Source organism: Psammomys obesus, unplaced genomic scaffold, assembly GCF_907164565.1.
Source record: "Psammomys obesus unplaced genomic scaffold, mPsaObe1.curated_primary_1811, whole genome shotgun sequence".
Lineage (NCBI taxonomy): Eukaryota > Metazoa > Chordata > Mammalia > Rodentia > Muridae > Psammomys > Psammomys obesus.
In genome coordinates this window covers 4,616,871-4,644,152 of record NW_026596155.1, presented here as the reverse complement: position 1 = coordinate 4,644,152, position 27,282 = coordinate 4,616,871, and the positions used below count along the sequence as shown (strand labels likewise).

The window sequence follows — 27,282 nt, the reverse complement described above, 5'->3', positions numbered from 1 at the left end:
GAGGTAGAGTCAAACTGGGTCGTACAAGGCTAAGTTGGGCAACTTAATGAGACCCCATCTCCAAAGACGAAGAAAATAAGAAGACTGACCATCATAATGAGGATTCCAAGGAACCAGGCTCTCATATCCTAGTAAAGGGAATGTAGAGTAGGTCAAGCACTCTAAAAGACTGTTCGTCAATTTTCCAAACACAGGCCTATACCACATGGGCCAGCCATTTTGTCCCAAGACTTAACCCAAGAGAAATGAAAATATATGTGCATTCTTACATAAATTTTCGTGGCAACGGTATTCATAAGTCTCAAAATCTGTACATTCAGATGCCAATAATAAATTAATAATTAGACTGATTGTGGCATCCTGTACAATAAAAGGCTCTCAGCAAAATAAAGAATTAAATTTTGAACACTGAGAATTTCCCATGTTCACCTGTGTCAAATATATCAAGGAATTTTATGCCTTTATAGCAACTTATAATATGTCCATATGCCCTCAATAAGGCTTCTTAAATAGTTTTATGTAAACTAAAGCATAAGTTTTTTAAAAAGACAATCCAGGAGTGTCATGAAGAGATTATCTTTTTTCCTAACAGAGCTGTGAGTAAATAGCACGTACTTATATGATATAACAAATATGTGGCTTTAAGTTAAGCAAAATCTTTGTATTTTTCCTGTAGATGACATTTGAAAGACACAATGTCTGCATCTTTTACAGTTTTCTTCTCTGTGCTAAGTGAAATACAAGTAATCTTATTAATTTATTTAAACAAAACAAAACAAAATGTTTTCAAGTATTTCCAAAAGACAGTCAAAACAGGACAAAAAATAATCAGAAAAAAATTAGCAAACAGGTTTGCAAGAACAGTTTAAATGGTGTCTTAAAATATCCTGAATGGAAATAAACCTTACCCTATATGATTCTAGTGAGCATAATGGTGGAAGGGCAGCTTGTATTTTTCCCAGAGTTCTTACCTAGGAGTCCCATTATTTGTCTGAATTCTGTACCACTCTCAAAAAGATACTGAATTTAAATAGCTATTTCTAACATAATGTGGTAATAGTTCATGTCTGTGAAGTGCCCCAAAGTCAGTTGGAACTTGCAAATGGCCTTCAAGGTACTCTAATTTGTTTCAAACATAGGTTATATCTCCCCAAACAGTGTTGTTACAGGTTGATGAATCTTATCAGTGTACCCAACCAATGAGGCAAGAAATATAAGTTTATTTCTTTGTGCCCAACAGATTTTCAAAGAGCTGTTACACAGTGACTATTTTCTGAAGTCTGAACTTTCATGTATTACCTCCAAGCTCGAAGGCAAGTTGACTGCCCTTGACGAAGCAGAGAAGTCTCGTGGATTCTTACCTGGCCTGGCCACAGCGAGCTGCATCAAAGAAAGCAGGTCTGTTTGGCACCCCATCACGCTTCACTGAAAACGGGAGCCACACTAACAATGTCCTCATGCTGTCTTTATTTTGTGATCATGTCCAAATAGACAGCATGCCTTCATTACCATGGACAGACACAATGGCCCTGGAGACGAGGTAATGGAGTTCTTCGGAAGGTTTTTGTAGTAAATGTTTATAGGCTGCCTTAATATGTTGAATTAATTTGGTGTTTATGGTAAAATGGGAACTTTTCCAATTTCATTTTCTTTAGTGCTTTTCAAAATGTTGAGAATCTTGGAATATAGCGAAAACTATTTGCTTAGAGAAGGAAATTGCTAATTTTTTTTTAATTCAAATGGTTGAACTAGTAGATTGAAAATTTGTATAGAAAGGACTCAAGAGATACAACTGGGGCTGGAGAGATGGCTCAGAGGTTAAGAACACTCACTGTTCTTCCAAAGGTCCTGAGTTCAATCCCCAGCAACCACATGGTGGCTCATAACTACCCATAGTAAGATCTGGTGTGCAAGCAGAATGTTGTATAAATAATAAATAAATTTTACTTTAAAAGAGAGAGAAATACAATTGACAAAAGAAAGTTACCCCCCCCCAAAAAAAAAGGGAATCAAAAGTAATTTAATGTCACGTTTCTGTGCTTTCCAGCTGGATAACACTAAGAAATCACAATGGATACAGTTCCCACCCCCCCAACTTAAAAAGTCAGCGAGAGACATTTTTATCAAGTCAGACAGTGCTCAACGTTCTGGAAATGTGTGTATTTACATTTGTAGCAGGGTCACTTTCTCTCAGAAGAAGACAAATCATATTCGTGATGCTAACATCCCTTCCTACCTACTTATGATATTTGAAAATAAGTGGAATCGGCTTAATATAAAAATTTTCAAAGTAAGAAAGTCTCGAAGAGCCCATTGAGAAAGCATCTTTTGTCTTTAGATATATGAATACATATATTCAGTAGAACAATATATAGGATTCCTTCTTGGTGTGGAAGAGAGGCTAGAAGGAAGCGTGCTGGAGAGGAGAGGGTTGCCTTTGTGCATTTATTCATCTATATATTAAGACCTATATTATTTGGGAGCATTGGTAGGGATGGGGGCTACAACAGCGATGAAGAGTGAACACAGCTCTAACTATCTAACACTGAAATTATTGCTGTGTTAATAGATCCCCATGTTAATAGATTCCCTTGCCGTGGAAGGTGAACAATGGATCTAGAGATCTCAAGAAGCTTGCTGAAATGGCCAGCCCTGAAAACATATACACCAGTAACATTGTACAGACTCAAAAGATCATATTTAGGAACATATATGTATATACATATTTGCATGTAATAACAATTAATGGAAAAGGAGGCCATGAATTTGAAGGGGAGCAGTGAGGGCTCTCCGGGAGGGTTTGGAGGAAGGAAAGGGAAAGGAGAAATGCAATTAAAATACAATGTCAAAAAAACAGGAAAGCTTGCAGAGCCTCTTAAAAAGAACAGCTTTCTACTAGAGAAAGTCAATCTTGCAAGTGGGACTGTTCTGATCCTCACAAATTTAAAAGAAAAAGAGGTGGACTTGGTGCCCAGTGACTTACCCCTCACTGATATGGCCAGTCTGAACTCTGCCCACAGCCCATCAGATTTGTACCATCAAAGAGGGAAGGGGGATGGTTTGGTAATATGATGGCTTTGTAACATGGTCACAAAGGGGCACTGAGCACACCCCCTAGAGGACAGCTGTGGGACTTTCCTGTTAAAGGTCCCTCTTTGGAGGAAAAGTCAGCGATCCCAAGGTGACTTTTACATCTGAGTAAGCATACACTTCCAAGCTATCTTTTCTGCAGATTCATTTCTCAGGAAGCTTTACAGTTCAAAAGACAATCAATCCAGTCCTGACCCTGAAAATAACAAGGAACCATTTACGTTGTGTGAAAGGGAATGGACTATATTTGCATTACACCGTGGCAAATCGGTTAATTTAAAATTCTGACATGTGCTCATGATGCAGTTGGTCAGCATTATCCAGAAAGGCAAACGTAGAGCAGAAATTGTCACAACCACATGAAGACAGTCAGAGTGGCTAGCTGATGTGAACAGTATCACAGTACAAAACCGAGAGTCAGTGAACAGCTCATGTTTGTGATTTTTCACAGTTTTATGCACAAGAAAAGTGATGTTTCATGGCAAATCTATTTAAGCCATCAGGTCACATTGTTTTATCTAATGGTTTCACTTTTTTGTTTATTTGAAACGTAATGTTGGGGCCAGTGACATGGCTCAGCAGGTAAAGGCCCTTGCTGCCAGGCCTCAGGACCTGAATTCGATTTTCAGAACCTACAAGGTAGAAGGAGAAAATTTAGAAATTGCTCTCTGACTCTCGCACGCGAGCTGTGACACAAGGGCCTTAGCACACATATAATACCCATGCACACATAATAATAAAAAACATGTTTAAATTTTCTAAATAAATGAGATAACTTAGGATTGACAAACTGAATTTTTATATGCATGCCTAAATGAAAAAGAATTCTCTTTCTCCCCACATACAGCATACAGAAAGTAATGTTCCCAGTGCATAAGCTGTCTAGCTTAGCAACCATTAACTAAAACACTCTCTCCCCTTTGATTTACCTCACCAACACCTATTCTTGCCGTATAACACCAACACCGATTATGACATTTCTTTGTCAGTCATTTTTCTAGCAATTACCATTTTCCCTGTCTTGCACGCAAAGCGATAAAAGAAACTATGGCAGAAATGCAAGTTTTGTCCTTGGCATCCAGGCTTGCATTGTAATGGATAGCAGGACCCAGTAGGGCCTCCTGGGCACTGCCCTATGCAGAAAAATTAATCATTTTCAGTTTGGATATAATCTCCACCCAATATCCTTTGCACTAGGCAGTCATTATCATAAAGGGAGATGCTGGCAGTCTTACTGTCACAGACGCTTCTATCCTAAGGAATGTTCCCTGAGGCTCAAATGACCCTTCCTGGTGCGACAGTAAAGAGAGACCAGTTCCCTAGAATCCAAAAATAGTGGAATGTACTCAGGGATTGGGATTCTTTGTATTTTATTTGGGTGCTTTCAAAATCCATCTGTCAGCACAACTCTAAACTGTTTTCTAAGACCAAACCTGCTCTGCACAAGAAGTCTCTCTTAAGAAGACAAGAGCTTTAGGACAGTAGTAACGTAAGTGAGTGTGATGGGTGATTTACTCTGCAGCAAAACTTAGCACTTTTGATTAATTTCTTTAAAAACAAATCAAAACCCACCGACCACCCTCAATCACCTATCTTTAGTGAACTCCTGTCGGTGAAAGCCCAAATCCATGTATTTCCCTAATGGGAACTAAATTTAACCATTTCCCATGGTTTGGAACATTTGAAAAAAAAAAACATTAGTATTAGAATTACAAAACATAGTTAAGACCCAGCATTGCTTCAGACTAGTTGCTGTGGTTGGAATATTTCAATCTGCCCCAAATCACTAAACTTTTCCTTACCCTTAATGTGGCGGTAGCAGAGAGTGGGGCTTTGGGGAGGATTTGCTCATGGGAGTGGAATCCTGCATGGAGTTAGTGCCCTAACAAGGTGGATGAGGAGAGTAGCTTCACCCTGGCATGAGCTGAGGTCAGTGTGAAGAAAGCTTGCCTTGAGGAATACATTAAGTCAGAATCTTGTGAGTTCATGTACAAAAAGAGGCAAACAGCACTTTCATGAAGAAGATACTATGAGCCAATAATTCAAGAGAACATTTTAATCTTTCAATAAGTTGCTTACCTCAGGAGCACTCAGGATGCCAAGGCAAGAGGCCTTGGCACAAGGTCGAGGCCAGCTTGGGCAATATAGTGAGTTCAAGGCCAGCCTCGACTACATAGAAAGACAAGGAAAATAAAGTTTTGCTTTTGCTCCTCTATCATTTAAATTCCTGATCACAGCACTTAGCATATTCATGTTATAAGATTCAAGGAAAGTTCAATAAAGCCCTGACGATTTATAGAGATGCAGGAAAGCTACAGGGAAGTCACTAGAGATGTGCAATATCTTGGCGAACACAGCACATTGCCACCCTCAAGGTACCAAAGAAGGGAGAAGGGTAAACCGTGACAACTTCTCCATAGTGCCTTTTGCCTAAAGGCCCCTAGCGATGTCAGGAGCAGAAGTCACTCATCCAGTGAGCCCGTGGACTGTGCTGAATCTCTTCCGAATTCTGTCCACAGATTTAGTGTCCAAATAACTTCCACCCTGACGACACTGAGAACACATTAGAAATGTAGTCACATGAAATCATCCACAGGATTCCACAACCAATGTACACAAATCAATCGCTCAAGTTAGATGAAATGTCTGTGTTTGTAAAGATTGATTTTCTATACTCCTTCTCTCTCTAATTAGTTGCTTTGGACATCAATGGTTTGCACACACACACACACACACACACACACACACAGAGAAGCTATAATGATTATTTTTTTTTATTTAAGAGTACCAGCAAACCAGAAAGATTTAAGCTCAGCCTTATTAACCCTTTGATGGACTACGCATGTGGAATCATGTCACAGCATACATCATGCTCCAGTGTAAAGGAGGAAACAAGTGGAAAGAGGGCTTCAAAAGAAATGGCCAAGTTAGAGCTCTGGTATAGAAAGGACAAGGAATGTGTCTCTCACCGTGGAAAGAAAAAACATTGCTAACTAGAGCCTGCCATTGTTGCTTACTCTCCTACCACATCCTCCCTCCCTCACTCAATCTACCCAAAAGCAGAGCAAGAGGCTGTCATTGAGAGCACGTCATATGTATGGAATGAAATTGTCTGAGGCACAGCAAAGCAAAAGCCGGAAGTCCAACAAACCGCCGTAGTTTAAAGAAAGGTTGTGCAACTGGATGAAACTTCACATGTAACCACACTCTCTGCTATTTTAGACGCGCGCGTGTGTGTGTGTGTGTGTGTGTGTGTGTGTGTGTGTGTGTGTGTTGGAAAAGCAGTTGAGGACACAGGATGAGGAGTCCTACCTGTGTGTGCTCCCAATTTGAAAAAGCATAATTTTTTTCTAATTATGTGCTTTTGAAAAAATATTTTAAGTGATGCTGCTGCGCCTGGAATCATGTTAGAGAAACAAAACCAAACACACAACAACAAAACTGGGTTCGAGAAACCTTTAACTAGAATAGGCGTGGTGGCTTTGTTCCACACCTCAGCTCAAGACAAGGTTCTGTTTCGGGGCTGAGAAGCCAAGCCTGCTTAGCAAACCTGAGGCAGAGAAGTATATGCTGTTCCCTTTGTATTCTTTACAGCACAGACACACTTAAGGGACACCATGGACACGAGAGTTCAGGAGAAAAACGACACTGGCTTATCCACCAGAAAAAAAGAAAAAAAAAAAAAAAAGGCAGCGAAACAGCCTGTTGCTGCTAGTGTTGTGAAATGGATTTGGTTTCCATGCAGGCCAATCACAGAGCACAAACCAAAGGCCCTTTCTTGCGCTTTCCCGGTTTTATCACATGTCCGCTCAACACGCGTACACACCCAAATCTTAACATTTGTGAAAAATAAGAATAAAATTTTGGTAGCACGGCCACAGTGCTCATCAGGCAAAAGGACTTACTGCCAAGGCTGCAGACGTGGGTTGGATCCCCTGGAACCATCTGGTGGAAAGAGAGACCTGACTCCTTACAAGAGCACAGTGAGGCCTGTGCCACCCCCAACATACACACAAAATGAAGAAATAACGTAATAAAAAATTAATTAGAATATTTGGAGAAGCCAGGATAACAGGTCAATCAGGATCAACTACAACATATAAGACAAAGAAAAGAAAGAGAACATCTGGTGTTTACTGTAATCGTGCATCATACTTAATGCTAGATCCCATTTTCCTATTGAATTCTCCTAATAACTGCCTCCACCTACACATTACACATGAATGCTTTAAAGAGCCACAACATTAAATGTAGTCACACAAATGACAAGCAAGTAACAGTAGAGATTTGCACATAAACCCCAGAGTGTCATAAGTGCAGTTTAAGACAGTAGACGTGAGAAACCGCCCTTTTGCTGGACGCTGGAGCCGTCTTTGGGGTCAATTACACATCTGGGTCTTGACTGCCTCCTCACACTGGCGAGAGCGGCACAGTTGCCTGAGAGAAAAGCATGAGAGGCCTGGGACCGAAGTCCTAGCTCTAGCCCTTCCTGCCTGGTTATGCCAGGATGTCTGTTTCCCCTCTTTGAACCACAGCCTCAGAATCCTTCAAATGGAAATGATATTCTTTCAAAGGCTGTTAAGAGGATTTGGTCAAAGTGCTTCCAAATCTATAAAAGCACCGAGCTATAAACTGTTTCCCATTCTAATATCCTCGGCTTCCTGCAAGACGGGAAACCACACAACATAACATCCTGGGGAGTCACCTAATCTGATGCACCTTAGAAATCATTTTCTAGAGAGAAAAACATTATTATTCTCGATGGTTCACTGCTTGGATGCTCCGCACCCTGATAAAAGGAAGTCAGAGGAAGAGATGCGATGGCTGGAGGGAAGGGCGTGATTCACGCTAATGGCCTGGCACAAAGCCTTGCAATACTTTTGGAAACATATCACCAGCGCTGCTCTCATTTGTTAACTTATTTATCTGTGTGTCCGGAAATGGGAAAGTCCTCAGAAATGTTTTCATTTACACATTATGTTTCTCTACTTCTCAGTCACGCCCGCCACTGCGGTAGGTGTTTTAAATCACGGTGCTGGTCTACACTCTTTCGAAAAATATCGTATTGGGGTTATCTCTGTTGGAATGTTCTGACAGCTTGACTCTATCGCTTACACTTAAAGTTTATAGTAATATCATGATATGTACGATGAAAATTAGCAAACCCGTCATTATCCATCACTGCACATGGTTACCTGTCTTTGTATGTGTGTTGAGAGCACCTAAAATATATTCTCTTAGCCAAAACTCTAGACAGAATACACTATTGTTAACTCTATTTGGTCCTCATTGAACCTCTAGTATTCTTCATCCTTCACACCTTCAACTTTGTACCCTTTGGGCAATAAACTCCCTATTTCCTAGCAACACTGCCCCCCCAACACACACACACATACACACCCAGTAACCATTATCCTATTTAAAAAGAAGACATGTTTATAGAAAGTAGGAAATTACTTTTATTGTCTGAAAAACTGGCTGTACAGTTTTAGATCCAAGTATCTTCTTTTATTGTTGCTGTTGCTTTTTTTTTGAGTAACTATTATTTTCTAATTCTCTCTATCTTGTTTTTTCTCCACCTGCAATAAGGTAAAAATAGCTCCCAATGGTTCTTCTGTTTCTAACAGAATAACGTAAAGTGTTTTTGCAAATTCTAAAGAACTATTATTGTTATTTATTATCCATCAACTCTGCTAAGTGAGAACATATTTTTTAGTCACCCTAACCCACAGCAATTTAAAATCAATGGTGCAACTCAATGTGAGACAAGAGAAGCCCTTGTATTTATTCCAGAAGCATTTGCACAGAAGAGAAGTACACCCAGTGCACAGAAAAAGGGTGTCTGCATTGAACAGGAACTCCAGAGGGTCTGCCCAGATGCCTGGACATTCAAACCTGGCACCAAGCAAATAGACTCCTAAAAAATCACAGTAGTTATCAGGAGAACGTACCCAAGCCATCTGATGTACTCACAGCATCTGGGCACAAAAACATTTTTTTTCCCAAATCCCTCTTCCCTGCCCCCACCCACCTCAGCCACACGTACAAACAATCTGGACAGTCCATAAGGCAGAGGATAATTTTAGGGCTTTCCCCAGGGCCTGGCTGGAAGCTTTCCAATCATTTCTTTCTGCCTATGAAATCAGATGCCCTCGTTCTTTACACATGTAAAAAAAAAAAAATGAAACCAGTTTCTATTCTATTCTGTTTGCAGGATGGAAGGGGAAGATGTGAAAGTCTCACACAGCTTCGCTGCGGATTCTCAGAAAGACAACTAACTCCCTGCGCTGGAGGAGGAGGCAAAGGGGAGCTCAAGGGGAAAGCAAGGCCAGTTAGCTACCCCTGAGAAGCCTCCACAAGCATGGTCTCAGGTACACAAGCACACGCGAAGCTTGAGCACTAAGCTGAGGAATAAAACCACTGCAATTTCCGGATTCATTTTAACTGCTGATCACGACACGGTGTTGCCCTCGTGGCTGCCCCAGGAGCAAGTACCCATGTATCCAGCTGTCTGTGTAGCTTCCTGTCTAGACGTGGCTCTGAGTGTGCCTGACATCCCCCTGTCAACCTAGTGTTTCCTGACAGACAACATGTTTTCACACTTGATTCTTGTTTATTGGTGCTCATGATTTGTAAATTGCACTCTACCCTCAATGCATAAGGATTTCTGTTGCTGCCACAAAATCTTGGTCAGTATTTGTTGTCATTTATTCCCTTTGTGATGTGTGAGATAGACACTCTGGCATTTCTGTCTGTATCTCCCTGGTAGACACTCTGGCATTTCTATCTATGTCTCCTTTATAGCTAAGATACTGGGCATTCTTCATGTATATAATGGACAGTTGTGCTTCTCTTGAGAACTGTCTTTTCCCTGTCTTCATTAAGTTATTTATTCTTTTAGTTTTCGATTTTTTTTTTTAGTTCTTTGCATGTAATGACAATGAATCCTTTTTTTTTGGATAAAGAGCTGACACAAATTTTCTCTTCTATTCTGTAGACTTAGACAACATATTTTAATAAGTGTGAAATTTGGTTTAAATGAACATCAAGAACAGGTTCATTGGGCAAAAATTACTTGGGAGGATTAGATTTCACACACACACACAAAAACAAACAAACAAACAAGCAAACAAAAAACCTTTCTGGTACCCAATGAGAGAACAGAATAGAAAAGAGAAGTCAAGAGGCTTGCATAGACTGATTATGTATGCATAACTGTGAAAATAAGTCACCTTCTCACACCCGTGCTCTGCTACTGTATCACCTTCTCCTCCATCTTGAGGACATTGGGTTCTTTCCAGGTGCCTTGAGGTGTCCTCTGGGGAAACTGACACGTGAGCCCCTGAGCCAGCCCATGCATCCCAGGGTAAGTAAATATCACTTTGCAGGTGAGACCATAAATTAGCGTAGCCCCTCCCACAACAGGCCTTTTCTAAGTTCCTGATACACAGTGGAATTCTACTTAGCTGTAACGACAAATGAACTCATGGAATTTTCAAGTACATAGGTGGGATTAGAAAACACAATACAGAGTGAGGCAACCCAGACACAGAAAGTCAAGCGTATGTTCTCCCTTATAGGTGGATCCTAGTTCCAAAGCTTCAGATCTGTGGACATGATTTAAGGAACCCCTGCTAAAAGGATACTGGAACATCGGGGCAGCCAGGCTCCCCTGTCTGTTTGTGAGCTCCAAGAGGCAGGATATCCCTCTGCTGCTCTGTGTTCTTCACTGGGCTTCCCCACCAGTATAGACTGGATAGAGCATAACACATCAAACATAAAGGAAACTTAAAAATAAACCAAGCACTTTCTCTAGATTAATTAGATCCTGACCACTGCAAGAATTAAACTCCAGTGTCTCTCAGGAGCCCATTCTAGCCTGCAGCCTTCCCAGGAGATCTAAACTATGGTAGATGATTTTATAATCACTCCAAACTGAGTAGCGTCATTCTGGAAAAAGATACCTTCATAAGACAAAACCATGGGATCTCAAGCATTTATAATCACTCCAAACTGAGTATCATCATTCTGGAAAAAGATACATCCATAAGACAAAACCTTGGGATCTCAAGGTTGCCCGGGATTCAGGCTGTCAGCACAATTAAAACACAGCAAGGCACCGACTCAGAAATGCAATGGAATAGTTAGCCCTACCCACTGGATTTAGAAGGCCTGACCCCAGCTGTAAGCAGCAACTGCTTCATCTTTCCTTCTCTGCCTTTCAAATAGAAGCATCTCTAGTCTTTCCTAGTGATACCACAACAAACATTCCCTTCACCAGCAAGTCCCTGCATGCCCAGGATGGCCAGTGAGAGCCTTGAGTGTCTATTCTCTTCATTACATTACCAGAAAAAAAAAAAACTCACATTTGTATAATGCTTGACAAGTCATAACAGACTTTCATGTCTATTACCACACTGGGGCCTTACATCTTTTCAGTGAGTAGAGCAAATCGAATACTGACAGTTTCGTGTCCAGGTCATGGAAGTGGACAGAGGGGAGGGCGTTCCCTCCAGCAGGAAGCCTGGAAGTAGATAAGCCCCTCCTGGAACCCACACCTTGAGATTCCAGCTGCCTGTTCTTCTGTCACTCCAGCCACCAGCCCTGTGGGCCTCACTACAGCCACCCTCATTTGACTTCCAGTCAAGTTCAAATACCGGCAGTGAAAGCAAACCTCCAGGCATCCAGGCACCACACAGCGTTTCCAGAGAAGCCAGGCACCACCGCTGCTCCTGTCCCGCCGAGGACATAACAGGAAAGCCCACCGAGTGAGTGTGTCTTTGGAGTAAATTACCCCTGGAGTCACCTAATCTGACTTCTGATCAGAATTCTTCACCAAGAGCATGGAAGAGAAGAGCCTGATGAATAAGCCTTGACTTGCTGCATGGATTTGCTCCACTTGACCTACATGGAGGGTGGGTGTTTGCAAAGCAACTGAAAAATAAAAAGCACTCCGGATTTCATTATATTGCAATCTATGGTTGAATTTCACTTCAGTGGCATTTATAATTGGCCCGTTTTTCAAGTTCTGTGTCTGCCACAGTCGTGTGTAAAAGTACATTATCGTCATTTACACCCGCAGCCTAAGTTAGCTCCAATAGACAAGTCGATAAGACATGGCTGTCACACTTCCATGAAATAAAATTAGATATACCCAGAAGTAAGTTGGTTCCTAGATTCTGCTCAAATAGCATATGGGAGGTTTTCAGAATTAAATAAGCATTGATGGAGCACCTCTATTTTGTTTAGTACCATAGGAGATTCAGGAAAAAATATATATATATATAATGTTCTAGAACAACCAAAGTAGAGCAGTAACTTAGGCCATGGATAGACCAAGGTAAAGGTTTATAATAAAAATTGCATTTGCTGTTATATATGTCAACTTCCATTTTAGTTAGTCCTCATAACAACTCATAAGACAGATATCACTGCCATTCCATGGTTACAGGACACAAAACTGAAGCACAGAGCAAAGACATGTTGAATTAAGGAAACTTAGGAAGGTGTGAGAGCGCCGTGTGCTAGGAGCCCCTCTGTCAGATGTGGGGATAGGAGCTGACTCCTTGCTGTGGTCCTGAAGATTGAACAGATTCAGTCAGGAAGAGAGGAAGAGTGCCTCAGGTGTCTCAGAGGGTGGCAGGTCCCATAAACCAAAGCATGAATTTATACCTGACAGGTAAGGACACCTAGGAGAATGGGAAAGTGGACAGAGGACTGGACTAGGTGGGGTGGGACACCCAGTAGAAGGTCTCAGGAACCACCCAGAATAACTTGAAGACCAGAGCAGGAACTGGGAATGTGAGGGTGAAAAGGGCACACTGGTACACACACGCCGACGTCAGGATTGAGGGGAGGGGAGATGTGCAGGGCAAAAGCAATTCGTGACAGACTGTGAAGTCACTCACACACCCACCGCTCCTTGATTACAGCAGGTTCTCAAACAATGTCACGTCGGTGGATGAAGGGGGCTATGACTTTTAAAGGTATAAATCCAAGAAAGAATGGACAGGCTTCACTGATATGTTGCCCAGTAGATTTCAACCTTCCTAACGCTGTCACCTTTCACACCGTTCCTCATGTTATGGTGACCTAACCATAAACTATTTTGTTGCTACTTAGTAACTATCATTTTCTTACTGTTATGGATTGTAGCATAAATATCTGATATGCAGAATATCTGATATGTGACACCCCCCCCAACAAGGGGTTGCAAACCATGGGTTCAGAGCTGCTGCCACAGACAAAAAGGAAGACAGAAACACAAATGAGTCAACCCAATAAACTCTAAGAAAAAAAGAGGCTGGGTGGAACTGGATGACCAGAACTTGGAAAGAATTGAGTCTCAGAAGGACACAGAGGACACAAATACATCCTCCATTTTACTTTCAAAATGTAGAGACCTGGAAGGGATCATTGATGAATTTCAGGTATCTGGAGAAAAGAGGCCCAACCTATGTTTAAAATGCAGCAACTGTGAGAATCACAGTCCTGACTCACTACAAATTCAAAACAATCAAAGTTGCCATTTTGTTCATAAGCTACCTTCAGACGCAACGGTATGCCGACATGAACGCCACTTGCTCCTGGAACTGTTACATTTGATCTAAGATGCATAAAAAAAGGAACTCCTCATGCACAGGAAGACTCCAAAGCTGAAAGAGCTACACAATGGGATGTAGCAAAGAGTTAAGCTCCAAGCCCTGCTCCCTGGGACTTGCCGCCAGCACTGGCCATTTGGCAGCTATGAAACACCAGCCTTTCCTTATCAAAACACAAAGAGGAAAAGAAATCATCTAACAGTTTCTCAGTAAGAAGCCATTAGACAGATGTAATCATAATGGGACCAAACATTCCTATAAATAAAATGTGCACATTTAGGACTGCACGCAGTGTTTAAAAGCAGCGAACACAAAGGTAAGTACAGTTGCCCTTGCATACGCAATGGCTCAGATGTAGCAGTTCAATTGGCCCACGGATAGAAATGGCGAATTTGTGGGACAAGCCCAGGATCCATTATCTTAGAATTCAAATGATCCTCATAGAAAGCCCAGCTGTGGCAATGGGCGCTATTATTCTCCAAGTAAACCCCTCTCTTATGATCAGTCACTCACATCCAATGGCAGAAGGCTACAGCCAGGCTTGTCTGAGTTATTTGCTTCAGAAACAGCCTGACCAAATGGTTCTTTTTCAGGTGCTTGAAGCCCAGTAGGATGACCAAGTAGATCAGATGGTACAGGAGTCTGTTAACAGGCAATAAGAGTTCAACTATCCATTTAGTGAACAAACCAATCTAATGGGCAAATGAGAGAGGGCTGGAGCCAGGATAGTTGGCAGTGGGACAGAGTTGACACAAAACTGGAAAAGTCCACAAAATATGGCCTTGCTGTGAGTGCAAAACATGAGAGAAATAAATGGAAATTCAGGCACATTGTTTAAAATATATTTTTTTAAAAAACATGCCACAAAATATGCACAGGGTAAGATGTCAAAACTTTTACCCAAATGCTTTGCAATTTGGAAAGCAGGATATATCAAAGGTAGTTTACTGAGTTAGTTATTTGAAGCCCTGGAAACATTTTTCCTTGAGAAAAATGTTACTCGTGATTCCTGGCTTCCCATGATACAACATTTAGAATCTCCTATTGATAGTGTCATAATGCCTACCTACAGTGCAGGGATAATGGGGTAATACAAATTGTTTTGTAAAAAGAGAACCTTATTATCTATTATTCTACACAGAAATCCCTTTCAAATTATGAGTTACGACCCATGAAATCATTTTAGTCAGTCTATGCCAGTTTGTCTTTTAATAGAACGGAAGAAATGAGATGCAAAGAAAAGCATTGCAAAGATCAGAGCGTGTCTCATGGTATGAGAAAAGCCATTGTTCTTGCAACTTAATTTCAGTGTTATAGTTTTATATAAATACATATATATACAGTGTGCAAAGCAAAATATCTTTCTTACTGTGAGTTACAGTGAAAACACCTTGAGTGTCTCTAGAAAGGGCTCCCATAGGGTGCTGGGAAAGAAGATAGTGTTTAATATGATAAATGGATGATTGGTTGAACGCATTGACAAACACACGGAGAATGAACAATAGGATGGTGGTCATGGACCTCTCGGGCACAACCTTGACCCTGGTGATGGGAAATGTCTCTAGCATTTTTATACTAAGGCAGTGAGGTTGAAGAACTGGCCAGCTGCAGCTCTCTGTGTGAGGGTCCCTTGGCCTGGGGTGTGATCACTGGAAATGCAGAGGCTGTAAACAGGGGGAATGGGAACAAGGGTTCCACAAAGTGTATGGGTATGTGGGTTCTGGGGAAAAGAGAAGCATAGAAAGACAGCACTGTCTGATCTTTTATATGAAAAGACATGATGATCTGTTAACTCTGAATTTCATATGAACTTGAACAAATACTTTACTGGATATATATATATATCCAGTAAAGTATTTGTATTGACACTACAGGGTTCGAAGATCATTTTGATCTATCAGACACTTCTTTGATGGAAAAGTATGTGAAAACACTATGCTAAGTGCAAGAGAAAGGAAAAGTGCATCATTTCTGAGACTGAAGAGACTCATCACAGTATCAATAAATTAACATGTATTGAGCACTATTTTAAGTAGTTTGTGGGAATTAATTAATTTAACCCTCAGTTCCTTGCATTAAGCACTGTAATCCCCAATGAAGACATAACTGAAACAGTTTAAAATTGCACACACACACACACAAACACTGTTCAAAAGACCTGTAGTAACAGTCCGGATATTGTGCAGGGAATAGATCTGAAGGAGATATCAGAGTGGAATGTTGAAGACAGATGAAACTTCAACATTGAACATCAGAGGAAGAAATTTTCAGGCGTCAAAACAGCATACAGGTGTCAGGGCGAAAACAAGAAGTGGAAGGAAGAACACTAAAACTACCAGAATACTAAGAACATAACAGAACAAAGGGGAGACTGGACAAGATCACCAAACTGTAATCAACTACGGAGAAGGTCCATGTGCCACACTTAACCTGCATATAGCTGTAAACCACCAAGGAATTTGTAACAATTAAATGATCACCATATTGTGCCGGCCTTTTAGAAACACGATTTGGTATAGAATACAAAAGACTGAACGGATGAGAGAGACGTCGGAGGCCAAGAAACCATGTAAGTCAACGCAAGTGTCTGTCAAGAACTGTGGCCAAAAGCCCAGGATTTGTTTCCTAGGCTAGATCTTTAGCAGGTGGGTAACACTGGACAATTCATAGACTCACTCTGAGCCCGGGCTTTCCTGTTCGTGAAACATGCACTAATTTCACAACATTCTTGGGAGAATAAGGAAACTTGTTATTTTGCACAGTGAACACAAGCTAATGAAAAATGTTCCGCAAAATGGAAAGATAGCACAGGAAAACACTGTACAGGCAGCTGCTACCTCTACAGGGCAACCTCAACCGCCTTGAATGTTTCCCAAAAATGACTTGTCAAAGTTCAATCAGCCTTTAAACGTCCCTGGGCGGGAGCAAAGCTCCTGTTGTGCCAACGGTGACATGATAAGGACTGTGAGAGAACCTTTCCCTCTTTTGAAAACTGCATCCCAAGCCAAAACAAACTGTAGGTTGCTCTTCTCATCCCTAGGACTAAACACTCAACAAAAACAACTTGAAGGAGGGTTTGTTTTGTCACTTGGTCTCGCAGATTGAGGATCCAGTCCCCCATTCTGGGACAATTAGGCCAGCAGGAATATGAGGCTGCTGGTTTCATTGCCCCGAGCCAGGAAGCGATTCTGTTGTGCAACTTGTGTTCTTATTATTCAGTCTGTGGACTGGTGTGGCCCACAGTTAAGATGGACCTTTCCACATCCATTAACCCAGTCTAGAAAATCCCTCACAGATGTGCTTAGAGCTGCCCTCGCTGGTTCTGGATCCTGTCAAGTTGACAGTTGATATGAACCATCGCAGAAACCAGTTCCAATAACTAAGTAGCCACAGTTGGATGAGGTGAACTGACCTCGGAGATAATGAAACCTTGATTAGCACCCCCACTTTCACACCCATTATGACAGTGACCTTAAGTAAATTATTTATACTTTCTAAAGATCTTGATTTTCTCATCTGCAAAATGTAATGGATCATGTCTATGTCACAAGACTGTTATTAGCACAGCTGAGATCATGTAGAATATGTTCCTAGAAAAACGTGATGATAATGATAGCTACCGGATACTATGCATAGTAGAAAGTCAAGCTGTACGTACACTTAGACAGCAATACTGGTCGAGACAGGTGTGAACTTGTAGATGCTACCTGATACATGGCCACTCTAGAGGCTCCACCCAGGAAGGCATTGATCACTCCTTTTGTATAAGAGCTGAATGTGTTCACCCAACATAGGTGACTCCTTAAAGATACTCCATTGAGTCAGCTAAGGGTGACAGGAAGGAAGAATGCAGCTACACTGCGCAGTAGAGGAGAGCAGCAGGGACGATGGAGGCACTAGCCTCTGGATGCCTTCTTCTCCGCCATGTCTTAGAAGACAAAACTGGGCTACAAGTGGGGAGCATGACCATATCGCCATAACTCAAAGGGAACAGAATGCCAGGGACACACACACACACACATACACACACACACACACACACACACACACACACACACACACTCCTAGGTCAGGAAACACTTTCATGAATGGCCTAGATCACAGAATATAGAGAAAACCTGCTGTGTCTGTAAATGGTCCGCCTGGGGCTGGCACAAACATTCCAAAACCGCTAGGCTGGTGCTCAGTCCACGCTGTGGTCCTAAAGTAACCTCACTGCCCTTCACTCCCTCCCCCCTACAAGTTTTTAATTGTCCCAAAGACTTGGAGTTGTTTCTGTTTTGTTTTGCAGATTTTCATATCTTACTAAGGGCACAAAAGGAAACAAAATGCCCATTAAGACGCTCTGGCTGCAGTGTGCAGGCATGGCCTGTGCTGAGCCTCTGGAGGTGGTGCAGGCAGGCATACACTGGAGCTGTTTTGCAATCCCAGAGACTTTCTGCCCCTGTTTTTTTTTTTAATTGTTTATTTTATCACAACCTGTCACCTCTCCATTTTAAAAAACTGCAGATGCTAACAGGTCCTAGCCTCCATGCTCATCGGAAAGAATCTCTCTTGCACACGTACTTGGCCAATGTAAGATGGAACTATGTTCTTGGCCACAGTCTCACTAAAATGAAACCAAAGGCTATACGTTGTGACAATGCCCACTTCTTTTTCCTGATTTCCCTGAACTAAAGGGAGCCTTCAGTGTTAGAACAGCTGGTATTTTCGGATTAAATTCTGCCCTTATTCTTCCAGTACCTTAGCATTTTCAAGATATTAATATTCAGAGGGGCTTATTTCTCTTCCACAATTCTCTCCATCCCAGACGTAGTAAGCTGAACCACACCCTTCTAAGGAGCAATAGAATATAGTCAAAAGACATCCACAAAGTGCATTTCTGTATCAGCTCCTCCTCGATTTGGACACCTTTCCTCCAGTGGCACTGATGAAATGTGATACACATCTTAGGTCGATTCAGCCAACAATAACTCCACTGTTCGTAGGAAGATAGTGAGAAGAGAAGCTGAGGGGAGCTCCTGCCTCTGGATGGGTGTGAAATAGCTCAAAGCAAGATCTAAGGAGTTACCAAGGATGGAGGGACTTCTCTTCCCCTGGAATTTCTCAAGGCCACTCTTGTTAGAAAATAACAATCACCTAAAAGTGTGTGTAACTATGGGGGGGGGGGGCGCTTCTCTAGAATAACTGGGAAGCCAAGGTGAGGCACCTGTTGACTAGAGGAACACATGAGCATGTATCCAAAAGGCAATCTGTGCACACACCAAAATCTTTTGGTGGAGGGGTTTGGAATTTTAGAACAAAAATCCCAGCCCTGATGAAAGGGAACTGTAAGAAAAGAGCCATTTTAAAGGAACACCTCGAATCTCCAGATTGGCGGCCTAGCATCTGTCTGACACACTGTCAGAAGATGTCAAGGAAGATGGCTAATGCTGACGAAAGCCTGGAACAACTTCCCCTTTCTGGACCCTTCATCTCTTAGGTGTGAGCTTCCACCTGTGCGGGCGTTTTTACCTGCCTCTTCCTGCTCTGTCCTCCTTTCCCCAAGCTCCTCCCTACCACTCCCTGCTTGTAAGTAAATAAATAAGCAAGCAAACAAATAAATACATATCACCACATAGCAGATTGTGCCTTGGACAGCCTGAGCTGTAAAACCACAGGGGATGAGTCCACATGATCTCAGGAGAAAGCCTAGGATAGTAAAGGTGAAGGGGGCCAACAGGCAGCTGAGGCAGACGCTGAGAGTTTGGGGCAGGAGTACCTTGCTGAAGGACATGCCTGACAGAAGAAAACGGAGTCTCTGTCTCTGTCAGTCTGGAAACTGCTGACAGTGAGGACAAGGCAAGGAGGGTTATGAGACAGGGACAAGGCTAGTTGACCTGGCCAGAGCCAGGCCCTCTGGTCCTGGCCTGCTTGTCAGGCAGTCTGTGGGAGAGGGCAGGAGCGATAGAGACAAAGGGTATTCTGTTCTGAGCGTAGAGTGTAAAAGGTCACTCAGCAGGAACTGTCCCTACTGAGTGGCCCATATTCGGTCTCATATAAACCGCTGATGCGGCCATGTCCCCAGGAGGATGAACAAGCCAGCCAGCCAACTGCCAGCGAGCAAGACTGCAGCAGGGGGCATGCCACCAGCGCAGGTGTGAGCAACTAGGTGTGCCCGCCTTCAGAAGGCGAGATTTGGCCGATCCTATTCAACCCCCCACTCCCCAGCTTGTCTCACACCAGAAGAAATGAGTTAACTTGCACGGAGTTTACTACGCCTCGCTGGAGGTTGGGGGAAGGGAGCGGCTACAGTAAGCAAGACGGTGGACACCTTTGGGATCGAAAGGTTGTTTTCCGTTACTAATTTAGGAAAAAAGTCAAGGCAGGCAGCGGGAAGGGTGTGCAGGCGACGGCTCGTTCTCCAATGTGCCTAGCATGTCCCTGCCGACTGGCGGGGAGAAAAACAAAACATGCAGCAAGGTCTGGGGAGGAAGGAATTCAAGCTCCGCGGCTTCCACCTCCCCAGCACCACCCTTCCAGGCCCCGCCCCAGAAGTCCTCCAGGTGAGACGCACAAGCCAAGCGGCGGGGACCCTGGCGGCGACGTGTCACGGGATGGGATGCGGGTCATCGCCCCTGCAGGACACACCCTCCACCTACCTCCAGCACGGGAGAGGCGCCCTTGCTCGGCAACGTGCAGCCCAGGAGCGCCGCGAGAAACTTTGCCATATACGAGCAGGGAGGCAGGGTCCCCCTCGCGCTGGCAGCCAGCCTCCACGTCCTGCAGAGCCGGGCTGGGCAGGGCGGGCTGAAGACCGTGGACCAGGGCGAGGGCGGGGGATGCGCCCGCCAAGGCTGTCCCGTCGGGGGAGGGGGTGTCTCCGGGCCTGCCTGCGGGGAGCTCGCCGCCGCCGCCGAGGAGGTGCCCGGGTGAGAGGAGCAGACAGCCCCCAGCCTTCGCGCCGCGGGAGCCCCGGCCGCGCTAGCCTTCCCCGCTGAATGTCACAGGCTTGGTAGTAAAGGGAAGGGCCCCGCCGAAGGGGTGTCAGGAGGGCCAACGGCGCACGACCCGCGGAGGCGGCGGCGGGCGCTGCGAGGCGACGCAGCGACAGCCCGGCCCGCCCACGCACAGGGATGCAGGCGATGCAGCCGGCCGCCGGGTGGGAGCAGGTGCCGACAGCCTCGCCGAGAGCTGGCAGCAAAGGCGGGAGGGGGGGCTGCTCACCGGAGTCGCCTGGTGACCCACTTCCCCAGTTTCTGCTCCGTTTGCGACAATGCAGGTGGGAGGGGAGGGGGCCCAGGTCCGCTGACCTGGTGAGGCACCACGACAGAATGCGAGCTGCCCACAAGGGCTCCCCACGGGCCAGCGCCAGCTCCACCCTTCCAGCAGGGATGGAGATGGCTCCAAAGCAGGATGAAGAACCCCATTCCCTGTGACCGTGTCACACGTGAGCCCCTGCCGCTGGGTGGGAGTTGCATAAGTACACCCTGAAGGGGAGAGGGCGACTTTGGGTGGCCACAGCTCTCTCCCTTCTAGGCAGGAGGGCCCAGAATGGGCAAGGCTGGAACCTGGACACTGCTACACACAGGTGTGGCCTGTTGTTCTTCCACGAACCAGCCTGGAAGGGTGCTCTTTGAGACTCGGGACAAGGGGCCAGCAGAACATTCGAATTTCACTGCTCACAGCTGTAACTGCCACTATGGACGGACGACCCGGTCCTGAGCTGCAGTAAGCCTGGAGCTACCTAGGGATCTGCCTCTTCATTAGCTGCACCCAGACTCCCCCGCAGGTGGGGTCAGGCTGTGGTCTGGAAAATGCTGACCAACTGTGTCAAAGCCAGAGGTTCAGAAACACAACAGGGCCCCTAGAAAACGTGCTGTTAAATCCCCTGACTTTTGTATATGAAGTATGAGGGCTAGAGAGCCTTTACACTCTCAGGCCTGCTCAGCATAGTCATGGCACACAGTAGGCAGGCAGCAAATGCTGGCTGGAGGGGGGGAAAGAGAAAATGGGTGTTAGGTGGGTTGTAGTGAATATGAGCGGTTTCCTGACTCTCGGCCCTAACTCTCACTGGTGCAGCAAATACAATTCCGGGGAGAAAGGAGAGGTATCATTGTAACCCCACACCATAGCCCCCAAAACACTTTCAAAGTGCCTTTTACAGTACAAAGCTGATCAAGAACATAGTTTATTTTAGACCCACAGTTTTCCTATAAATAAGTATTTTTAAACCTATGGCATATTCACGACACCCATGATGCTTCTCATCACCCCCACCTCTAACAGAACTAAGTCCCTCCAAGATTCAAAGCTGTCTGGCTTCATCTTTTGCCAACAGCCAGAGAAAACACTTGCATTTTAAAGGGTTTGTGCTGTTACCTCAATCCTAACACCTTCCTATAAAGCCAACTGATTAGCCGCCCTCATTGTGTCGCAAGCAATGTTAGCTCAGCCACAGAGGTAAGGCTGGTGGCGATGTTCTCGAGAAGTGTGCAGACTCCTCTTACCACAGGCCTGTTTTGAGGACTAAATGGAGGTATCTACTTAACACTGCTTTATTTTGTTACACCTGTAAAAAAGAACCAAGGGTAGCTATTGGGTCCCTTCAACACGGCTAGCCCCTGCTTTAAAAGTGAGAAACAGAATCAAAAAAAGACTGTCAAAGACCACATAGCAGGTTAATGTCAAAGTCAGCCACATATCTACAACAGCTGGAATCATGGGACTTTGGCTATTGCTCCCCATAATAACAGTGAAAGGTGGGGACCAGGGCAGAGGACAGGTAACAGTCATTTGGGGACAGAGGGTGGCAATAGGAGGAGCAGAGAGAACACCACAGTCACCGTCCATATACTTGCTAGGGGCCAGCTGGGACGGAGAACTAGATGCTAACTGAAATGAGAAACCCACCAACCCTGGTGACTCCTGAACAGGAGCTCCTGTTTACCTGATGATACCACCTGGGTTTCCTTGTGGCCTGGACGCTTTCCTCCCAGGAGCTGTCTGCCTATTATCCCTTCCTCCTTGACATCTTGCATTTAGCAGCATCAGGAAGAAACAGACACATCTGAAAGGTGGCTATGCCCTTACCCAGCCTGGATGGCATGAGCTATATGCAGGGCCATGCTAGGTCTGTTTCCTGCTGTCCCTGGTAGAGCAAGGACAGGGACCCAAGACAAAAAGGAAAAAAGAAAGACAGGAAGGAAGGGAGGAAAGGAGGAATGAGAAAGAAGGGAAGGAGAGCTGGAGGGAAGGAGGGATGAAAAGAGTGACCGATGTCATCTCTCCCTCCTCTCCTTTGAAGACTTGGGCTGCAAGAGCATTAGCTAGAGAGTTGCTGATATTTTAATCCAGTGTTTCACTTTTTAGCTTTGGTCCTAAGGGAATGATCAGAGATTTACTCTACTACAGTGCATCTTAAACTGAGTCTTTTCTACCGGCATGGTGTTCACCGGGGGGAGGGGTGGGCTAGCAGTGCACAGCGGGGTGAAGAAGCAGGCCTTGAGGTGGGATGCTACCATTGAGGATTTTCCAGCAAGCAGCTACCACTGTCCAAAGCTCCACTTCCTCACCTAAACAGAGACACTAATAACATACCTCTTAAGAATTCAATTAGTACGGTTATTCTATATTATGTGTCTAATATCCACTTATAAGTGAGTATATACTGTGTGTGTCTTTCTGCTTCGGGGATACCTCACTCAGGATGATCTTTTCTAGTTCCCACCATTTGCCTGCAAATTTCATGATTTCCTTGTTTTTAATTGCTGAGTAGTATTCCTTTGTGTAAACATACCACAATTTCTGTATCCATTCCTCTTTTGAGGGACCAATCTGGGTTGTTTCCAGGCTCTGGCTATTACAACTAAAGCTGCTACAAACATGGTTGAGCAAATGTCCTTGTTGTATACTTGAGCATCTTTTGGATATATGCCTAGGAGTGCTGGATCTTGAGGAAGCACTATTCTTAATTTTCTGAGAAAGCACCAGATTGATTTCCAAAGTGGTTGTACAAGGTTACATTCCCACCAGCAATAGAGAAGGGTTCCCCTTTTTCCACATCCTCTCCAGCATGTGTTGCCACTTCAGTTTTTTGATCTTATCGATTCTGATGTGTGTAAGGTGAAGGAAACATACTAAAATATGTACACCTAAAGAAACTAAGCAAAAAGGAGGATCCTGAGTAGGATAATCAGTCCTCACTCAGAAAGGCAATGGGATGGACATCGGAAGAGGGAGAAAACAGGAAACAGAACAGGAGCCTACCACAGAGGACCTTTGAAAGACTTTACCCAGCAAGGTATCAAAGCAGATGCTGAGACTTATAGCCAAACTTTGGGCAGAGTGCAGGGAATCTTATGAAAGAACGGAGAGATAAAAAAGACCTGGAAGGGACAGAAATGCTACAAAGAGAGCAATAGAACGAAAAATTCTGGGCACAGGGATCTTTTCTGAGACTGATACTCCAACCAAGGACCATGCATGGAGATAACCTAGAACCCCTGCACAGATATAGCCCATGGCAACTCAGTGTCCACATGGGTTCCATAGTAATGTGAACAGAGACTGTCTCTGACATGAACTCAGTGGCTGGCTCTTTGATCACCTCCTGATGGGGGAACAGCCTTAACAGGCCACAGAGGAAGACAATGCAGCCAGTCCTGATGATACCTGGTAGGCTAGGGTCAGATGGAAGGGGAGAAGGACCTCCCCTATCAGTGGACTTGGGGAGGGGCATGGGAGGAGATGAGGGAGAGAGGGTGGGATTGGGAGGTGATGAGGGAGGGGGCTACAGCTGGGATACAAAGTGAATAAAATGTAATTTATAAAAAAAAATAAATTTGAAAAAGAATTCAATTAATGCTAAAATCTCACATTATTTGTTACAATGATTATTATATTAATATAATTTTCATCCCAGTATCCAAAAAGAACATGGGCTTGAGTAATAGGAATAAATGTTATCTATTTGAAGGGTTATGATTAATCATATATGCTTACCTTCTGGCTCTTATCCAAGCACACAATATTCATTCAGTAAGCACTGATTATTAAATGGGCCAATGGACAAAAAGCACAAAGACCCTAGTCACAGTGTTATGAAACCAAATTGTGCAAGCCAACTGAAGTCCAACCATGAGAGACTAAACCATGCCCGGTTCAGGTGGGTAAAGCCAACTATGCTTAAAGGGAATATTTAAGGATCTAGAAGATGTCTTCATATGATGTCAGCAAGTAAGAGCAAGCACTGTGTGCAGTGTACCCTAAATCCATAGCAAGTTTGTGGGAAGCTATAACAAACGGCAGTCATAATTTCCTAGGAGTAATGGAGCTAGGGATTACTTTTCTTTTTCACATTTCCTGAATTGTTTCTTTTTTAAGAATTCCTGCAGTGTACCTGAACATAATCCCAGTTCAAAAGCTCCCTTCTGGTCCTGTGAAATAAGAAATAGGCATTTTAAAAGTGCTCTCATGTTAATTCTTATTGAGATTTCATCACTTCAAGGAAACATTTAGAATGAGCCAATTAACACAATGAAGCCTGCCCCACCAAAACCACCCTCAAGGCATTTGTGTTTGTGAAGAGGTTCTAAATGTCCCCCAAAATTTGATGTGGACATCACCGTGCCATTTTGGGGGTTTGTCTGGTGCTCTGCATTCTAATGGTAATGACTGGCCACCAAGACCTGGTTGCTGTCCAGAGGAGCACATTCTCACATATACTTGTCCTTGTTTTATAAACCATGTCTGAGAAATTATTCCAGATTGGTTAATAATAAAATTATTATTCAGACACCCCTGGGCAGGCTGAAGGAAGGAAGGTGTGGCTAAGGCTCAAAGGCTTTGAGGAGAGGAGGATCATGGGAAGGATAAGGAGATAGAAATAGAAAGAGGAGGAGGAAGATAGAGAGACCCACCATGGGTTAACACAGAGAGTGCACCCGGTCGGCAGGGATGGAGGATGCAGCCCAGATGAGAGAATAAGAAAGTATTTATGGAGTTTTGGATGGGATGTAGGCAAGATAGAAATTATTAGAGTAATTAGCCTGGGATGAGGGCTGGGGGAAAAGTAGTTTAGAGGGTTAATATCTGCCCTGTCCCAGGTAAGATGAGGCTACTCTAAAATCTTCAGGTATTTGTATCTTTTGTTGATTATAATAGCGGGTCAGATAATACCACCGTAATAATTATAGGGCTAATAATAAACATCATTAGAGCATACCTTTAAAATAACCACAACATTGCCATAAGAGCAAACAGTCCAACTATTGGCAATGCTGCACCCTCCCCTCCCCAGGGATTCCAGAGCCTCCAGTGGCAAATACAGTCTCTTTGCAAAGCGACTACCAACCAAGCAAGGTGGCACATGTGGTGTCCCAGCATTGAGAGGCAGAGAGAAGGGGTAGAAGCAAGAGGATCCAGAGCCCAACGTCATCAGTATCTACATAGTGAGCTTGAGGCCAACCTGGGTTATGTGGGACCCTTTCTCAAAAACAAAAAAATCAACAAAATACATAAGGCTGGCCTGTTTTCTCTTTTGTTTACTTGTTGTTGTTAATTTTTGATGAATGTGTTTTACCTGCATATATCATGTGCACCCAGTACCCTCAGAGGCCTGTAGAGGACATCAGATCCCCTGGGACTGCAGTTACAGACAGTCGTGAGCTGCCGTGGGGGCGCTGGGAACTGAACCTGGGTCCTCTGGAAGCGCAGCCTGTGCCCTTAACCACCCCTCCAGTCTCCTTCTGCCTTGTTTAGTTCAGAAGCAAATTATAGGAGTCAGAGACGAAACCAACATGGGCCCAAGTGAGAATTGCCAGCCTGCCTCAGCACAGAGAACCCTGCCCCAGGTACTGCTCTTCCTTTGTGGCTCTCACTGTCCCCGCTGTCCCCTGACCTTCAGTGTGATCAGGGATGGAGCAATGCGATTAGTCAATTCGCCCCACTAATCGCCACCAATGCCACACTTGAGTTACCGCTTTCCAAAAAATGAGGCAGACATTTCCTCTAACCTGAAATCCCTCACAGGCTTTCATGACCCTGTGATGAACTGGAAGGCACCCCAGTGGCTCTTGCGGTGCCAGGTTCACTGGCAAGAAAAAAAAAAAAAAAAAAAACATTTATACCAGTAGGGTGGATGAGTGGAGAGGCTGGTTGAGGGGAATGCAAGCAAGCCAGGTTTCCCGTTTACAAAGCTGAATAATGCCCACTGAGCACCTGCGGACAGAACCCCTTCGTTGTTATAATTACCAGTCCACAGGAATACAGCAGTGACATTCTATTTTACAACCAAGAAAATTAGATTACAAGTTATCCAACAATCCTCCCTCCTCCCAGCCGAGGCCATCCACCATACACACATACAACGGTACCAATTACAGCATCGTTTCCTGCACAGCACGCGGCAGCTGATGATGATCTGAGCGGACTCCATACCAAACAGCAGCTACTGGCAGCGACTGAAACAACATGGCAGAAAACAGCTTCATCTTCTGCATTCGAGTCATGCTATTGATTTAAACTTAATGTCTGCCTTGTTTTCCTTCATTGCACAATGAACCAGCCTGTGGCCTCTCTCTGGGCCCCACCCTGTCTTAATAAGAGGGCA

General features: G+C 44.1%; 1 protein-coding gene across 3 annotated transcripts in view; it reads right to left on the bottom strand.

The window, feature by feature from the left end:
• Rasgef1b (RasGEF domain family member 1B) overlaps nt 1-20,597 on the bottom strand; it is a 494,986-nt gene extending 474,389 nt beyond the window's left edge. For all 3 annotated transcript variants that reach the window (XM_055594536.1, XM_055594537.1, XM_055594538.1), the window contains exon 1: nt 20,333-20,597. In XM_055594536.1, coding sequence (XP_055450511.1) covers nt 20,333-20,401 — 69 coding nt within the window. In that variant the 5' untranslated portion in view covers nt 20,402-20,597. The remainder of the gene's footprint in view (nt 1-20,332) is intronic.
• Nucleotides 20,598-27,282: the final 6,685 nt, after the last annotated feature.